General features: G+C 40.6%; 3 protein-coding genes across 8 annotated transcripts in view; 1 reads left to right on the top strand and 2 right to left on the bottom strand.

Moving 5' to 3' along the window:
• Positions 1-27,851, bottom strand: part of MGAM (maltase-glucoamylase) — a 224,283-nt gene that overhangs the window by 143,105 nt on the left and 53,327 nt on the right. For 4 of the 5 annotated variants that reach the window (XR_007146932.1, XR_007146931.1, XM_047833086.1 and 1 more), the window contains exon 3: positions 21,440-21,488. The gene's annotated coding sequence lies outside the window, so the exon portion shown is untranslated. Of the gene's footprint in view, positions 1-16,673; positions 16,694-21,439; positions 21,489-27,851 lie in introns of those variants that run through there. The other variant, XM_047833073.1, reaches the window with a different exon arrangement.
• Positions 398-10,387, top strand: CLEC5A (C-type lectin domain containing 5A). 2 transcript variants are annotated; one of them, XM_047833228.1, is made up of 7 exons: positions 398-559; positions 1,045-1,143; positions 1,966-2,025; positions 3,896-3,955; positions 4,270-4,406; positions 7,511-7,614; positions 8,795-10,387. In XM_047833228.1, exons 2-7 carry the CDS (start codon positions 1,065-1,067, stop codon positions 8,907-8,909), a joined length of 555 nt encoding a protein of 184 aa, XP_047689184.1. In that variant the 5' UTR covers positions 398-559; positions 1,045-1,064; the 3' UTR covers positions 8,910-10,387. The 2 variants fall into 2 exon arrangements, with proteins under 2 accessions (XP_047689184.1, XP_047689191.1); XM_047833235.1 differs by lacking the exon at positions 1,966-2,025.
• LOC125151755 (olfactory receptor 9A4-like) lies at positions 23,377-24,316 on the bottom strand. Its single transcript, XM_047833179.1, is given in 3 exon segments — positions 23,377-23,435; positions 23,438-23,698; positions 23,701-24,316. Coding segments are annotated over 3 exon segments (936 nt in total).

The following is a 27,851-nucleotide window of genomic DNA, read 5'->3' as shown; positions in this document are numbered from 1 at the left end:
TGTGCAGAGCTGTATGACAGTGAATGGAGCAGACAGTGAGTGGACCTTCTCATTAACATTAGTGACTTCAGATGGATTTCTTTTGCTTAAAATTTTTATTTTTGACATAATTTCAGCTATGCAGAAATGTTGCAAGGAAAGTACAAATAATTTCCAGATATCCTTCACCCAGATTCCCTATTTGTTAACCTTTTACTACCTTTCCTTTCTACTGTATTTCAAGTAGATTCAGACACATAGAAAGGGTGAGTCTGTGTCAAGGTGGTTTTCCAAAGTCCTCTAAAAATGTTCCCCTTTACTAGATCCCCTCTGGCAGGAAGCTTCCTCTTGCAGAGTCTAAAAACTCCCTTCTCCTCCTTGCCCCACCCACTCCCATTGCCAAGAAGACTTAACAGGAAGAAGTGTTTGCTCAGGGATGCTGCTAAGATAGAAACACTGTGTGAAGAAGGAAGGACGGTGCTTGAACAGAAGGAGCATATTCTCTGAAGGTGCCTCTCCCCACCACACCAAGCATAAGACCCCATCTGCAAACTAAGCCAACCTTCCCAAGAGAGAGCAGGTGAGTCTGTTTGTCTGTTCTCGGCACAGATTGTTGGCCCTTCCCCAATGCCAAGACCTTCGGAGACACCTGTCCTGTCTGTCAGAGTCCTGGCATAGGCTTTTAGAGACTGGGTCTTCTGACAGCTGTAGTCTGTATGGCCAAGACCACAGAGTAGGTCCCAGAGATCAGGGTCATTTCAAAGCTAAAGGTTCTCAAAGAGTCCAGGAGAGGATTTATTTCATTAGACAGAGTTTAGGAGGCCACAAATAGACATGGATAAAGTCTAGAGCTAAAGTGTGGGTGAAGGAGAGGGAGCATTCCATCAGTACAAGATCCTATGCATCTTCTGGGCATGGGTCAATTCTCATACTTGTAGCTAGCTGTCAATGGCATGCCTGCCTTCAAAGCCCCCCAAGGGTGCTCTGGAAAAGAGGCATAAGTCCTGCTGGAAAGAAGCCTTGTTCCCAGATTCTGAATGTGGTACTGCGCTCTAATCCCCACAGGCCTTCTCATCTCCTTCATCATGAATTGGCATATGATAATCTCTGGGCTTATCATAGTGGTGCTTAAAATGGTTGGAATGACCTTTTTCCTGCTTTATTGTGAGTATTTGAACAACCTCTTACCCTAACCTCATACGGTCTTGTTCTTTGACTTTTTTCCCAAAATGTGTAGTTGAATATAAAGGTTACGCGCCTAAGTCTTTCCAGTTGAGGGCAGGGACCCAGTGTAGGGGCAACTGACAATACTTGTCTCACTTCCCAGCACACACAATGGGCCAGGTGCCTTGGTCTGCCTTGGGTATGTAGAACCGACCAGTGTCTGATGGTTGAACACCACACAAAGCTTTCGCCACTACAATGTTAGTTGGGTAATCTGAGGCAAAATACTTGTCAGTGCTTCTTATTGCTGCTCAAACTTGAAAATCAGTGTCAGTTCAACCCAATGACAGGGCTGAGGTAAGAGCTGCATAATAAGGTAATGGGATCTTACTAGGGGACAGATTTCCCCCTGTGTCCATAGAAACTTCCATCCAGATGCTTAGGAGAAGAGTCTCCATAGCAAAGGGTTTCACTGCAGTTGTAGCAAGAATCTTCTCCAGCCCCAGAAACTGGTAGGGAACATGAATGAGGAAGGAAACATGAGTGAAAGAGGCAGTTGAGTAAAAGGTGTCTTCCCTCTGACTCAAACTGAAGCTGCATTTCCTATCACAGAAGAGAGCAGGAAGAAAATATGAATATGAATAAGTAAACACATTTACAAAAAAAAACCCCACCTACACATCTTTGTTGACCTGAGTCAGAGAGCTTCTGATCACACAGTAACAATCATGGCGCCCCAGAAGCCCCCGCAGTGATGTTGGTTTGTTATATTTATCGTGTAGCCACCTTTGGGACTGAGCCAACAACTGATTTTCTTTGCAGTCCCACAGATTTTTGGCGGAAGTAATGTCAGCTTCCTTCCCACAGAGAGCTATGGAACAGGTAATGTGCATGACAAGTATCTCCTCTGCACCTCCAGGTTCTTGTGTGCTGACTTCTTACAGACCTTTCTCCAGCCCTTCTTTCTCAAGAAATTCATTTGCAGGAAGGGTCCATAAAGATACTCTAATTGCTATAAGAAGAATACATTCTGGGGATCTAATGTATAGTGTGATGACTATAGTTTACAAGACTGTATTACACACTACTTGAAAGTTGCTAAAAGACTAAATCTTAAATATTCTCACCACCAAAAAAGGGGGGGGGGGAATTATGTGACGTGATGGGGGTGTTAACTAGCCTTACTGTGTAGTTAATAATTTTGTAATATATACATGGATCAAATCATCACCTTGTACACCTAATTAAACTTACACAATGTTTATATCTCAAAGTGAGGGGGGAAAGTGCAGCACTCCCAGAAGAAAAAGGATCTAATTAACTTCCTTGCTTTTATCGATGGGAAACCTAGACTAAGCTGATTGAAATTTCTGATCCTCAGTTTTCCTCCTGGGTATGAGGATGATTTGTATATAATTACTATAATGTAATTAGAAAGTACCTTATAAACTCTGACATGTTGTACACCTACAGGAATTGCCATAAAAAAAACATGTCCCACAAAAAACTCAAAGATTATAATTGGTATTTTTTTGTGTGCCGATCACTCTGCTAGACCAACAGAAGAATGCGAACAGGAGATACCAGTCAGCTGTCCTCTATAAAGCACAAAGCCCCATGCCAGAAGCAAAGGGGCAAAAACGAGGGCTTTCCCTATCAAACCTCCTCCTCATAAAGCTTTTCCAAGGACCTCCCTCTCACTTCCTCTTAAAACATTAATTACTACAAACATCTTTAGGAGAAAGATAATTTCTTGTTCATCTTCATATCAGCTGAGGCTCCCAGAACAGTGAGTTAAATGGAGGAAATATTCATGAAATACTTACAAAGTTCTGTGCAGCTATAATCCCAAAATAGTTTCTCATGAAAACCAGGTTATTTTACATTACAAAGAGCCTTTGAGCTGGGGACTGAAATAAAAAGTGAATGCTCACTTGTATGTTTCATTAATATAATTTAAGTTGCTGATTTGGTGTCTGGGTAAACTAAATTGGTCTTCAACCACACAAGACAAATAACTGGGCAGCTGAGGAGAGGTTTTGACCAGCGTCTGAAGCCACTGCAGTATCTGCTTGGCCAACCGGGGAAAATGAGGCTTCTTAGAGGCCTATCAGTTCCCCTATTTATATTTAAAGAAATAAACGGACTCTGCTTGTAGGAAATCTCTGGAATGTTCACCTGCCTCCATGTCTGCCAGTACCCCCAGTCTTGAACCTAGTTCCAATTAGCCTCAATTCTTAGAATTGACAGGTTCCCATAAGAAGGAGCCAAGAGATGCCTGCAGAAGGAGGGCTCACAGGGGTGGGGAGTGGGGTGGGAGGGGGGGTGTTGGGAGATCAGACATGGGATGAATGGCACCTGCTCTGTGGAGCCCAGAGGGCAGTGCTCCAAACAGCGCCTGGGAGAGGGGAACACTGTCAAAAGTATATATAGAAAGGAGTGAGAAATTTCCCTCCTGGTACTAAATTCACCCACTCCTCTTCTTTTCTCCTGTTCTTTTTCTCAACATTTCACACCTACTGCCACACACACACACACACACACAGATATGAAATAGGACTTGGGGTGCAGGGCATGACAAAAAATAGTAGTAGTTAGCTGGAAGCTTCAAAGAAAGAAAATGAAAAATTCTCGCAGGGGGTGGCCAAGAGTGTCTCGTCTTTGCCACTGTCCAGAGACAAATCAGGGACTCAATACCCGCTCTGTGTTGTATTCATGATGCAGTTGCCTTCAGAATTTCTTTTTGTTTCAGTCCCACTGACTTTCGGGAGCAGTAATGTCACCCTACTTCCCACACAGAGCTATGGAACAGGTAAAGTGCATGACAATTATCTCCCCTCGACATGAGGTTCTTAAGTGCTGAATTCTTAGACACTTTTCCCATTGCCTCCTTTCTTATGGAACTTTTTTGCCCCAAAGGGCCATAAAGACCTTCCAATTCATCCCTGTCATGTTGTCCACAGGGAAACTAATACTAGACTGCATGGGATTTCTTCCTGGATTGAGGATGATTTCTAGAGATATAACTGCTATAAAGACATTCATCCCCTACTATGTTATGACTCCATTCCAGGGTTCACGCTCCAAACCACTAATCCTACACTCTCTTTTGTCGCATTTCTTTAGTCTGTCCCAACAGGTGGTATTTTCACCAAGGAGAATGCTTTTGGTTGTCCCCTTTTGAAATGTCTTGGAACAAAAGCAGGGACTTTTGCAAAACAGAAGGATCCACTTTGGCCATTGTCAACACACCAGAGAAACTGGTGAGTGCACTGGGAAAAGCCCATGCTACAGTAGCCTCCGCAGGTGGAGATGGTGGGGTGATTTGGTAGAGTAGGGGCAGGGTGGAGGTGAGAAATGGAAAGGTGGCTGGCTGAGAGCCCAAGCTCCTTGCTCTGAATCGGAAGGTAGGAGAATACAGTAGCAGTGGGGTATATTCCTCAGGTCATTTGAGCTAGGGAAATCCACACTGTATCGTCTCTCCCATGAAGCTTAGCAGTGCACTGGTCCAGTCCTCAGGATGGGTCAGGACATTTAAAGTGCAGGGAATGACCAAATGAGCTGATGTGCATGAAAGAATCAAGTCATAGAACTGGGATAGTGGTATACAGTTAGGATAGTAAAAATGGCAAACACAATGGAAAAACCTTTATTTTACTACCTCTTTTTATCCTCATAAAGATTATGAGGGGGTATCATTACCCATATCTTGTATATGAGGAAGCTAGGGTAGAGAAAAATAATTTGACCCAGGTTGTACACACACTAATGACAGGACAGGATTGAATTGAGTTCTCTCTAACTCTAAAACCCATGCTCTAATCAATTTTAGATCATAAGTTTTCTTCTTGATCATTGCCTCTCCTTCAAATCCCAGCATCTGCTGAGTGGTAGGCATGTGCTACATACTCCACGGCTGCTTCTCTGCCCTCTATCTTTCACCTCTCATCTATAAAGTCCTGCTGTGGTTGAAGAGAACCCATAAGAGGGCCCTCTCTGAATCTTGGTGACAGGTGTCCAACAAAGAGCAGGGGTCAGGATGCTACAGATCCTCTGAGGCTAAGGGGAAATGCCTTACAGTAGAAAACCAGGAGTAAGCTGTGGGGAAGAAAGGAGAAAAGGAGAGGGGAAAAGGGGGTTGAGTAGAGGAAATTGACTCTTCCTCTACTCAACCCTCAAGTTCTGGTGCATCTCAAGTGTCATCCTTGGCATTCTGCAGAAAAAGCTCATCATGCTAACAATTTGCTAGTGATCTCAAGTATGTATCCCTAGCTAGTCTTCTCTAGACCAGACTGTATATCAAAATCCACTTTGATCTTTCAAAAGCACCCCAAACTCATCATGTTCAAAACTGAGCCAAATTATATTTTACCTCAAATGCTCTTCCTCCTTTTGTGATCCAAATACTGGTGAGTAGTCATGTCACCCAAGATTGAATGCTGATGGTTTTCTGAGACTTTACCTCTTCTCTTCTCCCCTAAATTAGTTGCTAACCAACTCTTTTCCTCTCTGTCCCCAAAGAAAATTATTCATCTCTCACCTGGATTTCTTCAGAATTCTTCCAACTCCTCTCCTTACCCCCGATTTTGTCCCTTCTTACTTATCCTCCATAGAACCCACACAAAAATATCTCTAAGACTCTAAACTGTCTGTGCCATTTTCCAAATTAACATGGATTAAAGTCCAGTTTTCCTAGCATGACATATAAGGCCTTGTGTAGTCTAGCACCTCCCTTCTTGCCAGTCTTGTCTCTCCACCAGCCTCCCTTCTCCCTCTACATAACCACATTCAGGCGCCCTGCAGTCCACCTGTGATCGGATGCTCCCTTTTCCAGGAAATCCCACATCCTCCCCTAGCATTTTCCTGACAAACAGCTATTTTTCAGAATTCATCTCAAGTATCACTTCATCTTTCTAGAAGACCCCAAATCCATGTAGAATTGATCACTTCCTCCTTTCTGTCTGTTCTATACCTAGTACATATTCCCTAGCTCTACACCTGGGAGACCTCACTATGCTTATTAACTCATCTATCTTCTCTTATTAGACCTGTGGATCTTCAACATGTTGGGATCACTGACATTTTAACAATGGTGATGAAAGCTATATACCTCTTCCCAGAAACACTGCATAAGCATAATATTTTGAGTAAAGTTCCAACAGCTTCATGAATCCCCTTCATAACCATCCATGGATCAGTGCAAGAGAGTTAAGGGTTAAGAAACCTTATTTTAAACCATTTGTCAGCAAATTTTTCTTAAAAAATGGTCAGGTGGTCAGAGAGTAAATATTTTATATTTTTAGGTCATACGGTCTCTATCACAACCTGGTAGCTCAAAGCAGCCATAGATGATATGTAAAAAATGGGCCTGGATGTGTTCCACTAAAACCTTATTTACAAAACAGGCTAAAGTCTGGATTTTGACCACTGGCTGTGGTTTGCCAACCCTTGTTTCAGATCATAAATTTTTAAAGGAGAAACCAATTTGTTTCCATGTCCTGGCCTCATACAATGGCTCACTGGATACTCAAGAAATCTTTGTTAAATAAGTAAATACAGTAATTAATCTTAAAGAATAATGAAATGAGACATTTCAGGGAAGGAGAATATTGGAAAAAGAGGAATAAAGCCAATAGCCCTGGGATAGAGAAATATCCAAGTGAACTTGGATACCCATTCACTTACGATAGGAGGTTTATAAAGAGTACAGAAAAGAGCCCAGGGACTCCCAGACTTCTGGCTAGAGTGATTTGTGATTCATTAGTTTAATAAAGAAACTAAGATATCATAGATTGGTGTCAACTTAGCAAATACTCAAAATTCACTGATTATTTCTCAACATACTTTTAAATCTCCCCAACTATATTGCCTTGCTAAGAATTCAAGAAATTCACTCAATCCAACCTCATTTGGAATGTAAGATTTCTGGCAGTGAAACAGAGGCATGCTAAGTAAAAAAAGAATTATTTGAAATTGTCCCTTTTTAGATCATATAGTACCCTTCCTCTTCATTTTCATAGTGTGGTCCCTGGAAAGCAGCATCAGCATCACCTGGGAATTTGGTAGGAATGTAAATTCTTGGTCCCCTAAACTAGACCTCCCAGGAATCAGGAGCCCATCAAGCTGTGTTTTAACAAGACCTCTAGGTGATCCTGATGCTCTGTGTATACCGAAAACTACTCTAGGGTTTATGGTGATGCCAGCTACAGCCAGCCCCAGAGTCCCTTACCAGCCTTCCTGTTCCCAGAATCAGATATAATCAGGGCCTTTTGGCACAAGGGAGACGACAGAAAAAAAATTTTTTTAAATAATAATAAAAAATAAAAAATAAACCTTTTTGTTGAACTGTTTATTTTTTAACTTCTAGAAATTTCTGCAGGACATAATTGGTGCTGAGAAGTATTTTATTGGCTTATACCAGGATACAGAGAAAACATGGCGTTGGATCAACAACTCCCCATTCAATGGCAAGTATGTGAATATCTCACGTTTTTCTAAGGATCTTAGTTTGCCTAAAGAGACCAGACCTGAGATTCAGTGAGTTTATCCTGGAAGAGCACAAAAGCTGAGACTTGGCTTTTTGTTTTATTCCTCTCCTTTCTTCCAGTGCACCTATTCCCAGAGACACATTTTTGGCAAACTTTTATTAAGGAAAATGCCAAACATTTCTAAGTAGAGAGAAGAGTATTCATCCAATGAGTTCTTCTGTTCAAATCAAGATGCAAACAAATGCACATATATACCATTTGTTTGATATATCTCATAAGTCTCTTTTAACTCACAGACTACATTTTATTACGAAGTTTTTACAAGTTCCTCAGATGGGACTTCTTTATGTAAAGGAAGTTTATTATTAGCAACTGTCTATACCTTAAAGCTATGAACCTCAATTCCCAAGAGCTACCTCCTGTGTATCATTCCATGGACATAAGTGTTGGTGGAGAATGTGACACTCCTGGTATACACAAGAAGATGTGGAGTCAGACAGAAAGCAAGTCAGTTCCCCAGCCTATAATTGGGCTTCTCACAGAAGGAAGGCAAGGAAGATTCATTCAATGTCTACTAAATGCCAGGCACTTGCTAAGCATTTACTCATGTCATTTCCTGCAGTATTCACAATGATGCTGTAGACAAAGCTTTTATTAATTCTCATTTAACAGACAGGTGAACTGAGGATGGGAGGCTTAAAAATGTATTGAATATCACCAAGCTGGGTAGATTAAATTGTGGCTCTGCCACATCCACTTGACTCCAAAACTCATGACATTTCCATGAAACCAGACCCTTTCCAGTCAGATTGAAAGGGGCTGAATGGCAGAAAAAGAGGTGGGGAAAGGCCAACAGAGTTTCTCCTAAAGCCAGCTGGTGCCTAGGAAAGGAAGAGCAACCTCTCGATCCTCCTGCTGTGAACATAGCACATACAGTACTAAAACATTATTTCTAGGAGACAAAGACAGATGAGATGTTTCTACCACGCACGAGGGTGATTTAATCCAAGACTGTGAGTCCACCTCACAGGAGAAGGCTGTGAGAAGGCTCACAGAAGAGGGCCAGTGTAGGGCTAGATTTGGGGATAGGAGAAGGGGGACTGGAATTGGCAAAAGGCAGGACTGGAACAATGGGCCTTAACCACACTTCCTTTCCCATTTAGCATTATCAATCAGCATCAGAACTTCGACTGCGTGACCATAGGCCTAACAAATACATTCGATGCTGCACCATGTAACATCAACTTGCGCTGGATTTGTGAGAAGCTGGCGAAATGATTGCAGTTCTCTGTGGCCTCTGACAAGAATAACAAACACACTTGTGGAGAAAGCAAAAAGAATATGATTGGGATTGGTACAGGAAATACAGAACATCAAATTACTGTGTCCATCTTCCACGGGTTACTGGCAGAGCTCCCTGACCAAATCCTTGGGGCTAATGCTCCAGCCCCTCCACAAATATACTTGCATACACATAACAGAGACAAACTTCCCATTCTGAGTCAGCAGTTCCCCCCAACACTCCACTTCCTATGAGTGTCATAGCTGTGACTCTTTTTAGATCTGTACCAGACATCTAATCAATGATCCCTTTCTCCATCTCTCTACTATGAGAGGCCCTTGCCTGTGTTGGAAGTGATCTTCTGCTTTGGAGGACTGGATGTCAGTCACCTCCAGGAGACAGGGTCACTTTTAGATAGACAACTCAGTTGATATAGTGATGAGGTCTGTTTGTATAGAACTGAGCATTTCTGACTGATCGACAGGGTTTATTTTGGCCTATTGCCACCAGGTCTGTTTTATCCTCAGAGCACATACCCAGGACCACAGAGAAAGTGCAGACTGAGCAGGCAAAAACATGATTTAGAGAGTAGCCAGGGTAGAAGAGGGATAAACTCAGCTTGTTGACTTCACCTGTGTTCCCAAGAGACCCATGTTCACATGCATCCCACCCCTACCCAAGATAGGATAGCAGAGGTCCTCCTCAGTCTGAATTGAGGTCAGGCCTGGGGAAGGGCTCCTGGAGCCAAGCTTGGCTTATTCATGGGAATGGACAAAGGTCTGGCCAGAGCAGGAATCTTCCAGAAAACCCCTTTGAAAATAATCAGACAGCTAACATGACCAAGCAAACTGATCAATGTTTTTCAACAAAGCCCTGAAGACATACTCATGCTTAAATTTTCCTGGTCTTGAGCTGAATCTCCATTTCAGTAGATATTTATTCTTGATCATGGTTTTTTCTAGTATATTTCAAGAATTTGTAATAGTCTCTTGGACCCCAGTGTTCAGAAGATATTCCTGCCTGCAGTTTAGAGAGACTCTATGAGCAGGTACAGCTTAGTGACCCAAAGATGCCACAGCCTTATCCATGTTGGCATCACACCAACTCAGAGCTGGTCCAGTTGACCAAAGAGTAAAAATGAGGAGGACTGCTCAAGGAAGCATGCGGAGTAGGCAAAAAGTAGGCATATAGTAGTACCAAGGGAACACCAGAGACAAATGGAAATCATTTCCAGGAGGAAACAGAGCTCATTTGGCCACACTGGAAGAAAGGCAAGAAAAGGGTAGAAAAGTCTTGGAGCATCCTGGCTATTCTCTGCACTTGCAACAAAATTAACTACATACCTTTCTCAGTAAATGGAAAAAAGAGATGCCTGTGTGTTCTGAGTAACAAGAATTAAGCCATAAGGGAAGACTGTAAAACTAATGGAAATTATAGTCACCTAAGTGAACTGCTCACCAATTTATGTCTAGTAACAACATACCACAATGACTATGAATATCATCAGATATATGTCAAAGAAAATCGTCATTTTATTTTTTATTACTAAGCTCTAGTCCTATATTCCTATGATTCATAATTTTTGTCCAATTTTCATGGTCACCTATAGTTTTAAAAAATGAGATAATACATTAAGTGTTAGAACTTGCCTAAAGGAAGCTACCAGCAATAATATGTGTTGGGGTGGAGGGGATGTTAGAATTATATCAGTATTCTGTGAAAACACAAGTTCTTTTGTGGTGTTGGCAAAGAATAAATACCGCAGTTGAGGAGAGGGGAGAGGCCGAGTCTATGGTAGATAAAGAAATAAACAGAATTCTACACCAAAAGTAATCCCCACGATCCAGATAATAGAAAGGAAACTGCAGCCCTTCTGTTTTGAGAAGGGAAAGTTGTTGCCACACTTCCTGTTTTATGACATAACAAACTTCAGATGTCCATAGTCAGGAAATGTAGACATCTAGTAATTTCCCTAGCAGACAGCCCAAATTTCACCCAAGATGAGGACATACTTCTGTGAAGGTTCTAAAAGAAGCCCAGTGGGCTAAGGTGGGGGAGGGGTGGGGGTAGGGAGCACATGGGGAATATGAACACTTTGTTTTAAATTCATTCCTGGGGGTGCAGGGGCTGCTGGATCCTTAAGAGAGTAGGTAAATGTGACCTTATTGGGCAGCAGTGTATGGGTTTTTTTCAAGCAATAGAAATTTACTAAGCCACTGGATTAGAGTTTTTTACTTTGCTTCCAATATACAATGTGAATTTTTACAGATTTCTTACTCTTTCTGTCCCTTAATTTCTTTACCTATAAAATGAGGCAGTAATACCCCCATCACAAAATTCTTGTGTATATTAAACAAAACTCCCACTATGTCCCTCGTGGCAATAAACAATGGGGGAAGCACTCTGTGGAAGATTTGAAGTTGAGATCTTTATCAAAGTGGCTCTTCAGTTTGCTAAAAGCTGAATGTAGAAAAGCCACTTAATTTCTCAGATTTTCTGTTTATTCATTTAAAATATGGGAATAAAAATATGCCTAAATCAGGTGCTTCAAAAATTCTATAATTGTCAGGGGCGCCTGAGTGGCGCAGTCGGTTAAGCATCCGACTTCAGCCAGGTCACGATCTCGCGGTCCGTGAGTTCGAGCCCCGCGTCAGGCTCTGGGCTGATGGCTCAGAGCCTGGAGCCTGTTTCCGATTCTGTGTCTCCCTCTCTCTCTGCCCCTCCCCCGTTCATGCTCTGTCTCTCTCTGTCCCAAAAATAAATAAACGTTGAAAAAAAAATTAAAAAAAAATTCTATAATTGTCAAAAACATACTTTCCATGACTCTGACTTACATTCAAATCACCCATCTTGTCTGTGTGAGCTAATGGTCCAATGACCAAAGTCACTGAACCCTGTCCTCGGATATTGACAGATCAGTACTGTTCAGGCCTGAAAACATCAGGTATGGGTAACCTTTACCTATTTTCCCTGCTGTTGCCAAATCCCATCCTCAGAAGCCATATCCTTTGGTGACCTGTGCCTTCTGAATAGTCCTGCTTCACTTCCTGGGTCTCCTTCAGCACAGGCTGAGTATTAATGCAGCAAAAGTCTTACCCTCCACTTTTACCATACCCTCTCATAGAGACTATAACTCCTGCAAGGAGTTGGTCACTCAACTATTATGTCAACTATGATGTTATATGTATAACATCTTCTTTATCCATTCATAGTCGATGGCATTTGGGCTCTTTCCATAATTTGGCTATTGTAGATAGCACTGCTATAAACATTGGGGTGCATGTGCCCCTTCAAATCAGCATTTTTTTATCCTTTGGATAAACACCTAGTAGTGCAACTGCTAGGCGATAGGGTAGTTCTATTTTTAATTTTTTTTTTGGAACCTCCATACTGTTTGCTAGAGTGGCTGTACCAGTTTGCATTCCCACCAACAGAGCAAGAGGGGACACCTTTCTCTGCATCCACTCCAACATCCGTTGTTGCTTGAGTTGTTAATTTTAGTCATTCTGACAGATGGGTGGTGTCTCATTGTGGTCTTGATTTGTCTTTTTCTGATGATGAATGATGTTGAGCATCTTTTCATATGTCTGTTAGCCATCTGGATGTCTTCTTTGGAAAAGTATCTATTCATGTCTTATGCCCATTTCTTAACTGGATTATTTGTTTTTCGGGTGTTGAGTTTGATAAGTACTTTATAGATTTTTGGATACTAACCCTTTATGTGATAGGTCATTTGCAAATAATCTTCTCCCGTTCTGTCAGTTGCCTTTTAATTTTGCTGATTTTCTCCTTCACTGTGCAGAAGCGTTTTATCTTAATGAGGTCCCAATAATTCATTTTTGCTATTGTTTCCCTTGCCTCTGGAGACATGTCAAGTAAGAGGTTGCTGTGGCTGGAGTCAAAGAGGTTGTTGTCTGTTTTCTCCTCTAGGATTTTGATGTTTTCCGGTCTCACATTGAGGTCTTTCCTCCATTTTGAGTTTATTTTTGGGTATGGTGTAAGAAAGCAGTCCAGGTTCATTCTTCTGCATGTCACTATCCAGTTTTCCCAGCACAATTTGCTGAAGAGACTGCTTTTTTTCCCATTAGATATTCTTTCTTGATTTTTGGAAGATTAGTTGGCCATACACTTGTGGGTTCATTTCTGGGTTCTCGATTTTGTTCTATTGATCTATATGTGTCTGTTCTTGTGCCAACACCATACTTTCTTGATGATTACAGCTTTGTAATACAGCTTGAAGTCTGAGATTGTGATGCCTCCAGGTTTGGTTTTCTTTTTCAACATTACTTTGGCTTTTTGGGGTCTTTTCTGGTTCCATACAAATTTTAGAATTGTTTGTTCTAGCTCTGTGAAAAATGCTAGTGTTATTTTGATAGGGATTGCACTGAATGTGTAGATTGTTTTGGGTAGTATCAACATTTTAACAATATTTGTTCTTCTAATCCATGAGCATGGAATGTTTTTCCATTTTGTGAAAACCTGAAAGACTCCACCAAAAAACGGCTAGAACCTCTGAAGTCACAGGATATAAAATCAATGTACACAAATTGGTTGCATTTCTATACACCAATAATGAAGCAGCAGAAAGAGAAATAAAGGAATCGATCCCATTTATAATTGCACTGAAAACCATAAAATACCTAGGAATAAGCCTGACCAAAGAGGTAAAAGATCTGTATGCTAAAAATTATAGAAAGCTCATGCAAGAAATTGAAGATAGATTTGCTTTAATATGCACAATGTTTACTTACCATCAATAAAATTGATACTTAAGGATAATGTGACATGATTTATCTTGTGGCTTTGAGTAAACTAAGCATGCCACCAGTTGCTTCTCCTGAAGTGTAACTCACTTACTCTAGAATAATTCACTCTGACCCTTACCCTTTATCTACCATCTTGCCTGGAGCTTTGCTTCTCTGTTCCAAAGCCCTGAAGCTACAGACAGATGATGCTCGGCATCCTTCCTCTCACTCCTGTATGATGGTCTCTGATTAATACTGAATCATTTAGCTGTAACTAATCTTGTATTACCATGATACTGCCAAAATGATGTAGAATGTACTAGTTAAAAACATACACCTTAAATTAGATATCTATTGGTAGAATCTTTGTTCTGTTCATTTCCTATTTGGGAAGCCTTGGAGAAATTACCTAATCTCTCAAAAACTTAGTGCCAAGCACTGTTTTAAGGTACTAAGGATACAGCAGAAAATAAAACAAAGTACCTGTCCTCACAAAGCATATAATGAGTGGGATGTATTACTCGGCAATCAAAAAGAATGAAATCTTGCTATTTGCAACTACGTGGATGGAACTGGAGTGTATTATGCTAAGTGAAATTAGTCAGTCAGAGAAAGACAAAAATCATATGACTTCACTCATATGAGGACTTTAAGAGACAAAACAGATGAACATAAACGATGGGAAACAAAAATAATATAAAAACAGGGAGGGGGACAAAACAGAAGAGACTCATAAATATGGAGAACAAACTGAGGGTTGCTGGAGGGGTTGTGGGAGGGGGGGATGGGCTAAATGGGTAAGGGGCATTAAGAAATCTACTCCTGAAATCATTGTTTCACCATATGCTAACTAATTTGGATGTAAATTTTAAAAAATAAAAAATAAAATTAAAAAAAAACAACTTAGTGCCAAGCACTATTTTAAGGTACTAACGATACAGCAGAAAATAAAACAAAGTATCTATCCTCACAAAGCATATAATCTAGTGGTATGATACCAACAATAAATAAATTAATTAATGTGTATTAGGTGGTAATAAGTATTATGAATAAAATGCAGAATTATAGGGGGACAAGGACTGTTAGAGTGTAGGTGTAGGTTTGTTATTTTTCATTTAGTGTTTAGAGGAAGCTTCCTTGAGGTGACTTTGAAGAAGTAATTTCTGGCAAGTGAGAAACTGCTTCATACAAATATCTTGGGTAATTCCACCTGGTCCTGGGACAAGACTGTTCTCAGTGGATTCAAGAAATACCAAGGAGGCTACTATGTTTGTAACACAATGAATGAGAAAGAGAGTATTAGGTGATGAGGTCAGAAGTCTTTGGGAACCAGAATTAGTTAGACAACAGTAGAAATATAGAAAATGATGGTGATCTAGATATTAAAATCTTTTAAAAAAATTAGCTAACATGGCCCAAAGGTTTGCAGATGACTGCAACTAGCAGGGAAAAAATGGCTGGTAGAACAACAGCTTCAAAGCTAGGCAAAACTTAAAGCCAAGGTTGGGGGAAATGTATAGTGGTTATAAGAAGGTAATAATAAATAAGAAAGACACCTAACCCACACCCAGGCTGAGAGGAGTGAAAACAAATCATGACATCAGAGGAGCTGTGGGCGTCCTTAGAGGATGTATGTTTCAAATAAAGCATGAGGATCAGTGAAACATTCAGAAGTTGAAGATATAAAACACTTTGATGTTCCCTGAGTTTCAGAGTGATAGAGAAAATGTTTCACAAGAATTTCGCTTGTGAGGTCATCACAATGTCAATCAAAGTCATCAATGACCTCCAAATAGCTAAGTCTAGTGGTCAATTCTTAGGTGTCACTTTACTTGATCTCCAAGGACCATGTGACATTCTTCATCAACTCCTTAAAAAACATCCTCCACTGAGCTTTTGAGACACCATATTCTCCTGGTTTGTGTCTAGTTGTGTGGCCACTAGTCCCCCATCTCCTTTGTTGATTCCTATCTATTTGCTTGTCTCTAATCATAAAAACTCAGAGCCTTGTCATTTGCATTATTTTTTTTCTTTTGTATCTATAGGCTTCCTTTGGTCACTCAACTATTCTCATAGATTTAAATACCACCTACATTCACTTGACTCACATTTCTATATCCAACTTGAACTGCCCTGGACTCCAGGGTTTTATATTTAACTGCCTCCTCAACATATTCTTAGATATTTAACAGTAGACATCTCAAGCTTACTTTGTTCATAACTGGACTCCTGATATTCTCCAGTTAAATATTTCCAGAAAATATATAATCATTAACGCACTGGTTTTTTACATATCATATGAAAACAAATCCTACTGCCGCTAGGAAAATATGGATTAAATAGATATATGTTAGGGAGAGAGAGAAAAATATACATACAGTGAATCCTTGAACAATTTGCGGTTTGGGACACCAACCCCTCACACAGTCACATAGTCAAAAATCCACATATAACTTTTGACTCCCCAAAACCTTAGCTCCTAATGACCAGAAGCCTTACCAATAACATGAACGCTGATTAACAGATATTTCATATGTTATATGTATTATATACTGTATTCTCACAACAAACTATGCTAAAGAAAAGAAAATATGATTAAGAAAATCATAAGGAAGAGAAAATACATTTACAGTACATTATGTATATTTATTGAAAAAAATCCATGTATAAGGGAGCTCAGGCAGTTCAAACCCATGTTGCCCAAGGATCAACTGTATTTAAAAACAGACCAGTCCACTCCTTCACTGCTTTCATTCTGATCCAGGTGCTTATCATCTCTAGGTTACATCACTGTAACAGTCTTTGTGGTAAATTAGACTATTGAAAATATTCACTTTTCACCCATCAAAGCAAAAATTTCCCCCAGACAAAGTTAAACAGGCCTAGAAGACTTTATTCAAGGTTACTGAAATAGGAGAGGGGGGCCAGAACTCAGCCTGAATTCAACTCCACTAAAACAAAGAATGGGAGAGTTTTTAAGCCCTGAGATGTGCTACCAGAAAAGTACTGAAGTACCTTAATGGAGAGATTGATCAATGGGGTAAGCACATTGAGCTGCTCCTGAGTCTGTAAAGGGTGAAGAAAAAGAATTTACAATTATAAGTGCTCTAAAGTCAATAATCTAAGAATAGGGATGGCAAGGGTCTGGAGTCAGGAAGAAGCCTATCTAAAGTTCAGAGAGGCAAGAGAAACACTATGGCTGTCTTGGTCAACCCCTTTCTGCCCTAATTTCCTCAAGTGATGCACTTCTCCATACATTGATTCTGGATTCTTCCATGTAACTGGCTTTGATCAACAGAATGAGACCGAAACTTCAGTGTGCCAGTTCTCAGCCCAGGCCCAGGCCTTAGGAGGCCTTTAGTATTTCCATCTGTGTTTTCTTGTGTCCTGCCACTATCAGAGGAAAAAGTGCTCAGGTAAGCCTGCTGGTGCCAAGAAGAAGAGGAGAGACACCCCAGTTGAAACATCAGTGTGGACCCAGCCTAGACCAGCCACCTGCCATCCAACCCTTAGACTCACACACAAGCTGACCTGAGATTAGCAGAACCACCAGCTGAGCCTGGCCTAGATAGGCTGAAGCCCTAATGCATAAAAATAAAAGTTTATTGTTGTATGCCCTGGAGTTTTATGCTTAGCTCTTATATAGCAGAAGCTAACTGATATAATCTCCTAAGTGGTCTCCCTCCTTCTCTCTTACTGGCCTTTAATCAACTGTCTACATAGCAGTCAGAATAATCTCATTAAAACATTGGACAGATTCTGTCACTCTTTTTCAACAACTTGCAATACTTTCCAACTCATTCCTCGAAAAGGTAAAAGTCTTTTAAAAGCTTACAAGGCTCGGGGCGCCTGGGTGGCGCAGTCGGTTAAGCGTCCGACTTCAGCCAGGTCGCAATCTCGCGGTCCGGGAGTTCGAGCCCCGCGTCGGGCTCTGGGCTGATGGCTCAGAGCCTGGAGCCTGTTTCCGATTCTGTGTCTCCCTCTCTCTCTGCCCCTCCCCCGTTCATGCTCTGTCTCTCTCTGTCCCAAGGATAAATAAACGTTGAAAAGAAAAAAAAAATTTAAAAAAAAAGCTTACAAGGCTCTGTATGATCTAAATCCTGATTACTTCTCTGACTGAATTTGCTCTTACACTCCCTATACTTGCTCCATTCCGGCATCTTTACCTACGCTTGCCCAAGGGTCTCTCCATTTGTTGTTCACTATGCCTGGGGTGTTCTGTAATGGGCATCCAAAGGGCTTTGTACTTCATTCTCTCAAGCTTTCCCTGACAACCCTACTTAAAATCTCAAGACTCCCTCAATAGATGGTCCCATACAGTCCTATTTCACTTTTCTTCATAAAACTTTTTCACAATCTAACATACTATTTTTAACAAGTTTATTGAGATATAATTCACATAGCACAAAAGTCACCCATTTAAACTGCACAATTAAATGCTTTTTGGTATATTCACAGATATTTGCAATGATCACCTCAAAAATAAAGCCTGCACATGGACTGGAAAAACAAATATTGTTAAAATGTTGATACCACCCAAAGCAATCTCCATATTCAATGAAATCCCTATCAAAATAACACCAGCGTTCTTCACAGAGCTAGAACAAACAATTCTAACATTTGTATGGAACCAGAAAAGACCCCAAATAACCAAAATAATGTTGAAAACAAAAATCTGGAAGCATCACAATCCCAGACTTCAAGCTGTATCACAAAGCTATAATCATCAAGACAGTATGGCACTGGCACAAAAATAGACACATAGATCAATGGTACAGAATAGAGAACCCAGAAATTGACCTACAAATGTATGGTCAAATAATCTTCAACAAATCGAGAAAGAATATCTAATGGAAAAAAGACAGTCTCTTCAGCAAATGGTGTTGAGAAAACGGGACAGTGACATGCAGAAGAATGAACCTGGACCACTTTCTTACACCATATACAAAAATCAACTCAAAACAGAGGAAAGACCTAAATGCGAGACAAGAAAACATCAAAATCCTAGAGGAGAAGGGTGCCTGGGTGGCTCAGTCAATTAAGCGTCCAACTCTTGATTTCAGCTCAGGTCATCATGGTTCATTAGTTCAAGCTCCATATCGGGCTCTGTTCTGACAGTGTGGAGCCTGCTTGGGATCCTCTCTCTCTCTCTCTCTCTCTCTCTCTCTCTCTCTCTCTGCCCCTCCACCACTTGTTTTCTCTCTCTCTCTCTCTCTTTCAAAATAAATTAATTAAACTTAAAAAAATTCTAGAGGAGAAGACAGAACAACCTCTTTGACCTTGGCTGCAGCAACTTCCTACTAGACATATCCCAGAGGCAAGGGAAATAAAAGCAAAACTGAACTATTGGGACCTCATTAAGATAAAAATCTTCTGCACAGTGAAGGAAACAATTAACAAAACTAAAAGGCTGACAGAATGGGAGAAGATTATTTGCAAATGACATATCTGTTAAAGGGTTAGTATCCAAAAATCTATAAAGTACTTATCAAACCCAACACCCAAAAACCAAACAATCCAGTGAAGAAATGGGTAGAAGACATAAATAGACACTTTTCCAAAGAAGACAACCAGATGGCTAACAGACACATGAAAAGATGCTCAACATCACTCATCATCAGAAAAAGACAAATCAAAACCCCAGTTAGATACCACCTCACACCTGTCAGAATGGCTAAAATTAACAACTCAGGCAACAACAGATGTTAGAGAGGATGCAGAGAAAAGGGAACCCTCTTGCACAGTTGGTGGTAATGCAAACTGGTACAGCCACTCTAGAAAACAGTATGGAGGTTCCACAAAAAAATTAAAAATAGAACTACCCTATCGCCCAGCAATTGCACTACTAGGTATTTATCCAAAGGATACAAAAATGCTGATTCAAAGGGGCACACGCACCCCAATGTTTATAGCAGCACTAACAACAATAGCCAAATTATGGAAAGAGCCCAAATGTCCATTGACTAAAGAATGAATAAAGGTGTGGCATATATATACAATGGAATACTACTCAGCAATCAAGAAGAATGAAATCTTGCCATTTAGAGTAACACGGATGGAACTAGAGTAATATGCTAAGCAAAATAAGTCAGAGAAAGACAAATATCATATGAGTTTTTCCCTTCTTTACACTGTGTATAAGTATGTATCTAGGTTATGGAAGAAACAGACTATAACAATCCAAGAAAATTACAACATATAAAGTTAATTTTTTCATATATATATATATATATATATATATATATATATATACATATACATATATACATATATATATGTGTATATATATATATATATAAAATTTTATATTCTAGGCTGAAATTAGGCATTAACACTGACAGCAAGTTTGGCCTGGTCCCTTACTTTGGTGAATCTGACCATGATTTGCCATACTCTTTTCCCACTATCTCAAGACCAGCCAAGTCCCAGTTAGAGACTGCCCCATTAGCCTTAACCAAAATAAAGATGATAGGGAGCAGAGGAGCAACTGACCCATAGCAGACAAATAATGGGAACAAAAACAAGCATTTGTTGTTTGGGATACAAGGATCTTGAGACTACTTTTACCACAACATAACCTAGACTATCCTGACTGATATAAGAATAAATAACAAGTAGCTCAGATAAAGATAAACAATTAGCATTTCATGATGTAGCACTGTAGGCTATCTAGCATAGTGGTTAAGAGAATAAACCAGAGCCAGACTGCCTAGGTTTGGATCCTAGGCCTTTGCATACTAACAATGTGACTTTGGGTAAGTCACTTGTCTCTGTGCCAGAGTTCCTTGAGTAATAATAGTAGTTACCCTAGGGAGTTCTTATATGATTTAAATGAGTTGTTTAGTAGTAAAAATTAAAGAGTGAGACTTACGCAGTATTTCTTAGCTTGGTTTCCTCAGGAGGCCAAGGACTTATCGGCTATTCATTGGGGAATACAGTCCATGAGGGCAGGCATGAATGACAAAAGATATGAACCATGGAACACTGTAAAACCAATAAAAGGATGCTTTATCAAGCTTCCTGTCCCTAAGTGCAACTAATTGTGTGATCTTTGGTACTACTCACACCTTAGGATATGTATAAACTCTGTTTCATAACTATCCCTCAGAGGGGAAAAGGGGAAAAATTATCTACTGGTGTCTACTTTCATTGGTCATATTACATCCAATTGGGAGTAACTCCCCACAATTTCTGGGCTGTCCATGCATGGACTTGGATGCCAAGTAGGTCCCTTTTTGGTGAAATCAACAGGGAATCCCTAGGGCTAAATGTGAAAAGTGTTCCTGACATGCATAATATGAAGCATTGGTTGTTAATATCATTATTATTGTTCACATCATACATATACATCAAGCATTTCTGTGACCCATTTTGGGAAGTAGAGAGAGGTATTCAGCATAGCAGAAAATTATTGCCTGAAAAGTTGGGGATAGGGAGTTTAGACACTGGGCTTCTCGAGTATTTAACTTCAGTGCTATACTGCTTTGGAGTATGGAGCTCTAGATGGATAGTTCTCTCTGGTTCTAATTACCTAGTATACAAATAAATAAGTACTGTGTGACAGAGCAAGATTCTTTAGAATGGAACAGCCTCTTCTCTTCTGCTGAGAGTGATATTTCTTCCCTATCAGACACACTAACCGAGACCCCAAGTTCAAGAAAGCATATAGTCACTTCTACACAGGCCTCCTTCTCTTGATATTCTTCTTGAGCTCCTGGCTTCTATGTTATGCTCCCGGAATATTTTCCAAAATATTTTAATTTAACAGAAGCTCCACTTACCAATATCTTCCAGTTAGAGAAATGTATTCATATAAATAAGCAGGTGCTCCTGAATAAGAGAAAAATAAATAAATATTTGAATAAATAATAAGGTAAGATTGAATTACTACATCCCTTAAAGTACATAAATGAAATTTATTATTTTATTTTTATAGGCAATACCTACACATGGTTACAAAAAAAAAAAAAACAGAGAATATTAGAAGGCAAACAGTGAAAAGTCTCATTCTTTTCCCATTCTATCTGTCCATAGTTCTACAAGTAATTACTTCTTAATTTCTTACAATGTGGTCCACAAGCAAATATGAATGCTATTATATGAATATTATTTCTACTTCTTTCTTACCCAAAAGTGAATACTAAGTTCCATGTGCTTTGCTTTTCTCACTTAACAATACAGCCTGGGGATCATTTCTAATCATTGCAGAAAGAGGTTTTTTATTCTTTTTATGGCTGCATAGTATTTCATTGTATGAGTGAAACAATTTATTTAACCAGTCACCTACTGATATCCATTTGGTTATCAATATTTTGTTATTACAAAAATGCCATAGTGGATAAAATGTGTGCTTATGACATCAGAAAGGGAATCACTGATTGGAACCAAAGAGGGGCTGACTAGGGGAAGAGTGAGTGAGGTTGATGTGCTGGCACAGAGGCGCAAGGGCTGCCTTGTGGGAAGCTGGATGACAGCACGCTAAGCTTGGTCCATGAGGGGGAAAGGCAACGAGGAATGCAGAAGTGAAATGGGGAACTGGAGCCACAGAAAGAGAGCTACAAAGAAGAATCAGGAAAGAAAGTGGGCAAGAGAGGATGAACAATTGAAGGGGATAGGAATCAGGGGCCAGGTAACATGAACCTTGAAAGGACTGAAGAATGTGAGAGGGGCCAGAGGCTGCCTCTTCCTCTGCCCTCTCTACACTCCTCCAGAGCCCAGGGACCCCGCGGGGCCAGCTCTCCCTTGTCACAGCAGCTCTGTTGTTGTCCCACATCCTTTGGGCAGCAGGCACCATGATGTGGGTGCTTTCAGGTGAGAGAATACCACCTTATCTAGCTCTTCCTCCCACACCCTGAGGAAGCCCACCAATTAGAGATGTGTCTTTTAAAAAAACAACCATTCCTGGGATTGTAATGGTGTCCAGAATTGTGGATTTATACCAGCCAAGAAAATATGCAGAGAAGTACTAAGGCAACAGACTTTGGAACAGGAAACCAAGGGCAGAGGTAATTCGTCCCTCACCCTCACCCCCAACAGCATCAACATCAGCTGAAGCTGATTAGAAATGTAGACTCTCCAGCCTTCGTCCAGACCTCTGAATTATAATGCGCATTTCAACAAGATCCCCAGGTGATTGAGGGCAGTGTCTTAGGTCTTCATATCTATCACTGAAATTAGAAATGTCACATTTATAGAAGTGAAAGAATAGTCTTGTTGTATCTGTTGAGAGAGAGAGAATATGTTTGAGTCAGGGAAGGAGTAGGGAGCTTACATGGCCAGAGAACCTAAACCACAGGACATTTTACATGAAGAGATGAATCAGCAACCTAGAAATGAGTAGTCATTCCATTTTGCAGTTGGGGAATATTTTTCCTAGCTTTTCCTGTTCAGAAATACAAATATCACACATACATGTATTATTTTTACATTTAATTTTTAACTTTTATTGTGAAATGTATCATATTTTGAGAACAGTATGTATATGTATATCTATAACTATATATATATATATATATATACACACACACATATGTATACATGTAGGGATATATGTTTAAAAAGAAGTGAATCTTTAATAACAAACAACCATGTTAAAAACCATGGCCATAACTTGAAAGGCTTTTGTTGTACACAGAATATTTGATGATGGTTATGATGCAGATCAAAGAGGAGTATGTTTTTTCAGAGCATTATAAAATCCATAATAATTAAGACAAGACTAATTCCTGAATAGTTGACACCAGTGCTTTGCTCCGTCCCGAAGGGCTTCTATGACTCATTTCGGAGGGTGAAGATGAAGGGATTGAGGAAAGGAGTAACTACTGAAACCATCAAGGACACCACCCTATTGTAATCAGCTGCTTGAGTTTGCTTGGGTTTCACATAGAGGAACAAGCAACTGCCGTACCCAATCACGACACACGTGAAGTGAGAGGCACATGTAGAGAAGGCTTTCCTCCGGCCAGAGGCTGAGGGGATCTTGAGGATTGTGGAGATGATATAGGTGTAGGAGATGATTGTAGGGATAAGAGAACCAAAAGAACAAAAACAGCCATTAAGAACAGGATGAACTCTATAAAAAGGGTATTGTTGCAGGACAGTTTCAGCAATTGCCCTCGGTCACAGAAGAAATTGTTCACCACATTTGATTTGCAGAAGGTAAGCTGAAATGTGGCATAAATTGGCCAGATTTGAAAAAGGAACCCAAACACCCATGACATAATGACCACCCAGATGCAGGTGCGGCTGTTCATAATGATGTCGTACCTCAGAGGGTTACAGACAGCCACGTAACGGTCCACAGCCATCGCTCCCAGTAATGTAAACTCTGTGGTCCCCAAAGAAAGATACAGGAAGAGCTGGGTGACACATGCAGCCAGAGATATTGTCTGCATCCCAGGGAGCAGCAGCCCCCAAAGCATCACGGGTACGATAATAGTTGTAACCAAGATCTCCAAGGCAGAGAGATGACCAAGGAAGAAATACATGGGGGACTGCAGACGTCTGTCCACACAGACAATCACAATGATGACCATGTTTCCCATTAATGTCACTGAGTAGAAGAAGAAGAAGATAGCAAAGAGAATATGATGTAGGTTTCGGGAGCCAGGGAAGCCAAGGAGATAAAATTCAGTGGCACTAGAGTGATTCCCCAACATTTAGTTCTGAGCTCTTGTTCCTTGTGAAATCTAAAGAGCAAAAGAGAGAAAACAAGTTTCTGACCGCAGGAAGATTCAAGGCAATTCCAGTTTGAGGAAATATATCCTACTCCTAGTCTTCACAACATAATGCTACTATTTTATACAAGGTTGATATTAAATGTTTCATGAAGGATATGTGTTAACTTATGAAGGTAAACGTAAATGCCCAAAAAGATGAGCAGTAGCCACCAACACCACACCTGAGGCATGAAAACCCACTCACCCAGTATGTACCCATCTCCCAGTTCACCAGCCATCCTGCCTCCAACCCTGTCCTGACCTGCCATTCTATTCACTTCCCTGGTCACAAAGTGCTCATTCATGCCACCAACACTTCATCTCCAGTGCCCAAAAGTGTCTTCTCTGCCTCTTGTATCCATGTCCTGCAAACTCCTGCTACATTTCAACAGTTCAAAGAATCCCAACCTTAGCCAATCACACAAAGACATGATTACTTCTTTTGTTTGTTTCCTTTAACATAGGTTCCATTTGCATTATATTCATTTTAAGTTTCTGTCTCAATTATACTAAGAACTCTGCAGTGTTGTTAGCAAGTGGGACCTATCGAGGACATGGTCATAAGAACTGTTTTGAGACAAAATATTGAGTCTTTTCCTGACTTCTGGAAGCTGGCTCCGTGGTGTGGATTATCAACGTCTCCCTCCTTATTCTCAGGATGAAAGGCATCCACCATTTCTCATATCCGTGAATGTACATCCTCCATGCAGGAAGGGCCTCTCCAGTTCCCTGTTAGTGACCTCTAACTCTGAGATCTTTTATTCCTCTGTTCTGTAGATGACAATGGGGAGGCGGGTGCCAGAAGGAAGTTCTGTCTGTACTGCAGTCTCCACCCTGGACCAAAGGCAAGAAAACAGTGGTGATATAGAGGCAAAATCCTCCATATTCCCCCGGTCTCAAATGTCTAGTTCCAGACAGAGACAAAACCTCGAAATGGGCAGCCTATTGCTCTAACCGAACTGCAATGGTCTCAGTCCAATAGAGCAACTTGGAAAACTCAAAGAGTGCATATGCTTATCTACGACCTTCTATTTTCTCTAGAGGCCTAGGGTAAGAAAATGTTAGAAGACATCAATATAAATCATACTGAGTTCTTCAGGAGGTCTGGACTTCTTCCCTCACTACATGCAGGTCTTTGCTCAAATATCTCCTCTCCACAGCACTTTCCCACACATCCCCTTCAATGCATCCCCTACATGCACAATTTCACTCTCTAACCTTGTTAGGCTGCATTTTTATTCTATTGGCTCTCATCAGTAGCTCAAACCATATTATGTGTTTAACTGTTTATTAGTTTATCATCCTCAAAATCCCACATTAGAATTAAGTAACTCGAAGCAAGTTCTTTAGCTTTCTTGTATTATCACCTGTGACAAGAACAGAGTCTGACAAAGTATGTGTTCTATAAATATTTTTAAGTGACATTATCAATTAACAGGCTAAAGAACAAACCAATGAATAAACAAAGAGTACCCAACCTTTCTACCTTTCCCTCCATTCACTTTTCTCTAAAGCATTGCCCAGCCAACCTGCAATCTCTCTTCCCAGAGATCCCCAAAAGAAGGCAAGCAGATAAAAGGAAGAGATGAAGAGATATGAGAGAACAGGAACTGAGGTGATGGCAGAGAGTGTGCTCATCGCCAGCACTGGGCACCGTGAAGCTGCTCTCTGCTATGGAGGGATGATTTGATGGAGGGCCATCTAACCTGCAGCTACCTTAATCCACTCTTCAGGCTCTAGGTGTCCTTATTGTACCTGGCAGCCAAACCTAGACCCTCCCCCTGCGAATGCTCTGGTAACTCTCTCCTTCACCAAGGGGCATACCTGGAAGACACTCACCTGTAGGGAACAGACTGGACTGGAAAGTTCTATTGCACTTCAGGCATCATGCAGGCTCCCACAGCTAGTAAAGAGCCATGCTTAGGAGACAAGGGCAGCTCCTGCTGTCTCCACTCATGGTGAAGAACACTGTCCACACCCAGGAGCTCAGGAAAAAGTCCAGAAGTAGTGCTGAGAGGAATCTAGCTATCTCCCTCCCCCTCATTCTCTCTGCCTCCTTCCTTTTCTATCTTATCCATCCCCAAGGATAGTTATACACTGGAGAATCATTTGCACAGGTTCAGAGACACACTAGGGATGTAGTCAAGGAAGCTGAAGAAACTTTCACTCTTCCCTCCTGAGGATAATCAAGTTTTAGATCCCAGAAAAGTTCTCTGCATTGGGAAAACTTAAACACTCCTACTCAGGAATTTCTCAACGTTCAGGCTGCCATCCTCCCAGACCCTTAGTTATCACCACTACCAAGCTGTGAACACTCAGCCCCCTCATCTGCTCTCTGCTTCTCCCTGACTCCGTTTAGCCCTACAGAGCCTGCCCTGCCCCCAAGCTGATGACTCCAGGACAGACTCACAAACTTAGGGGCCACTAAATCTTCTTCTTCTTCATCTCCAAGGTTTCAGGAAGCACAGCTTTCCCGATGATTTCTGCACACTCTAAACCACATACCCTCTGTCCACAGTTATGGGAACCTGGCAAGACAAATAGAGAGGACCTGCCACCTACTCCAATGTCACCTTCTGATAATGCCACAGCCCATTCCAGTCCCTCCAACATGCACCCAACTCTGGGTGTTCAGCCATACATTTCCCTTCTAGATCTTCAAATGCTCTCAGGTCACTCCCTGTGCTGCTTGAACTGAGGGGTCAAACTTGAAGAAACACTATTCAGAATGAACAACAACAACAACAAAATACTGCATAAAAGAGAGAATGGCTGGGATGCTGAGTTTAAAAGCAAAATCACACTAAAAACATTTACTTTTAACATTGAAAACAACTGCCGTCTTTCATGAAATTAGCACAGGTATTATTTAAAAATCAAATGGAAGGATATAAGGTAAAGCATAAATATCTCTCTCCCTATCTGCTTGATTCTCCTGATCCATCTCCTAGAGCTAAATATTATAAATTATTATTATTATAATTTTCCAGCATATTCATACAGAAGTTATCTGTGTGTTTACAAGAGTATATATGTATGTGTATATATATATATATATATATATATTGTTTTTAATAAATTAAATTTAAATAAATATACTTTCCTGCTTCCTTTTTCTTGATATGTGTGTGTGTGTGTGTGTGTGTGTGTGCGCGCGCGCATATGCATGTTTGGGTGTATATTAAACTCCCCATATTGTTGATGATATGTGGGGCTCTTGGATGGCTCATTCGGTTGACCGACCCACTCTTGATTCGGCTCAGGTCGTGTATCCCGTGTCATGGGATTTAGCACTGCACTGGGCTCAGAGCTGACCATGGAGCCTCCTTAAAGTTCTCTTTCTCTCTCCTTCTGCCCCATTCTCCTGCTTACATGCTCTCTCTCTCACTCTCTCTCTCTCTGAAATAAAATAATATGTCAATCACATTTTAAGTTACTGCTTATCTAATACTCACTTATGAAATACTGATCATTG

This window comes from Prionailurus viverrinus, chromosome A2 (genome assembly GCF_022837055.1).
Source record: "Prionailurus viverrinus isolate Anna chromosome A2, UM_Priviv_1.0, whole genome shotgun sequence".
Lineage (NCBI taxonomy): Eukaryota > Metazoa > Chordata > Mammalia > Carnivora > Felidae > Prionailurus > Prionailurus viverrinus.
The sequence above is the reverse complement of the archived record's forward strand: the minus strand, read 5'-3'. Positions and strand labels throughout refer to the sequence as shown.

What these genes read in the sequence shown, in the direction of transcription:
- CLEC5A (XM_047833228.1), top strand. Translation starts at nt 1,065, where the DNA reads ATGAATTGGCATATGATAATCTCTGGGCTTATCATAGTGGTGCTTAAA. An exon ending in GACCTTTTTCCTGCTTTATT is followed by an intron (nt 1,144 to 1,965) that starts GTGAGTATTTGA and finishes TTTTCTTTGCAG; the next exon opens with TCCCACAGATTTTTGGCGGA. An exon ending in AACTCCCCATTCAATGGCAA is followed by an intron (nt 7,615 to 8,794) that starts GTATGTGAATAT and finishes TTTCCCATTTAG; the next exon opens with CATTATCAATCAGCATCAGA.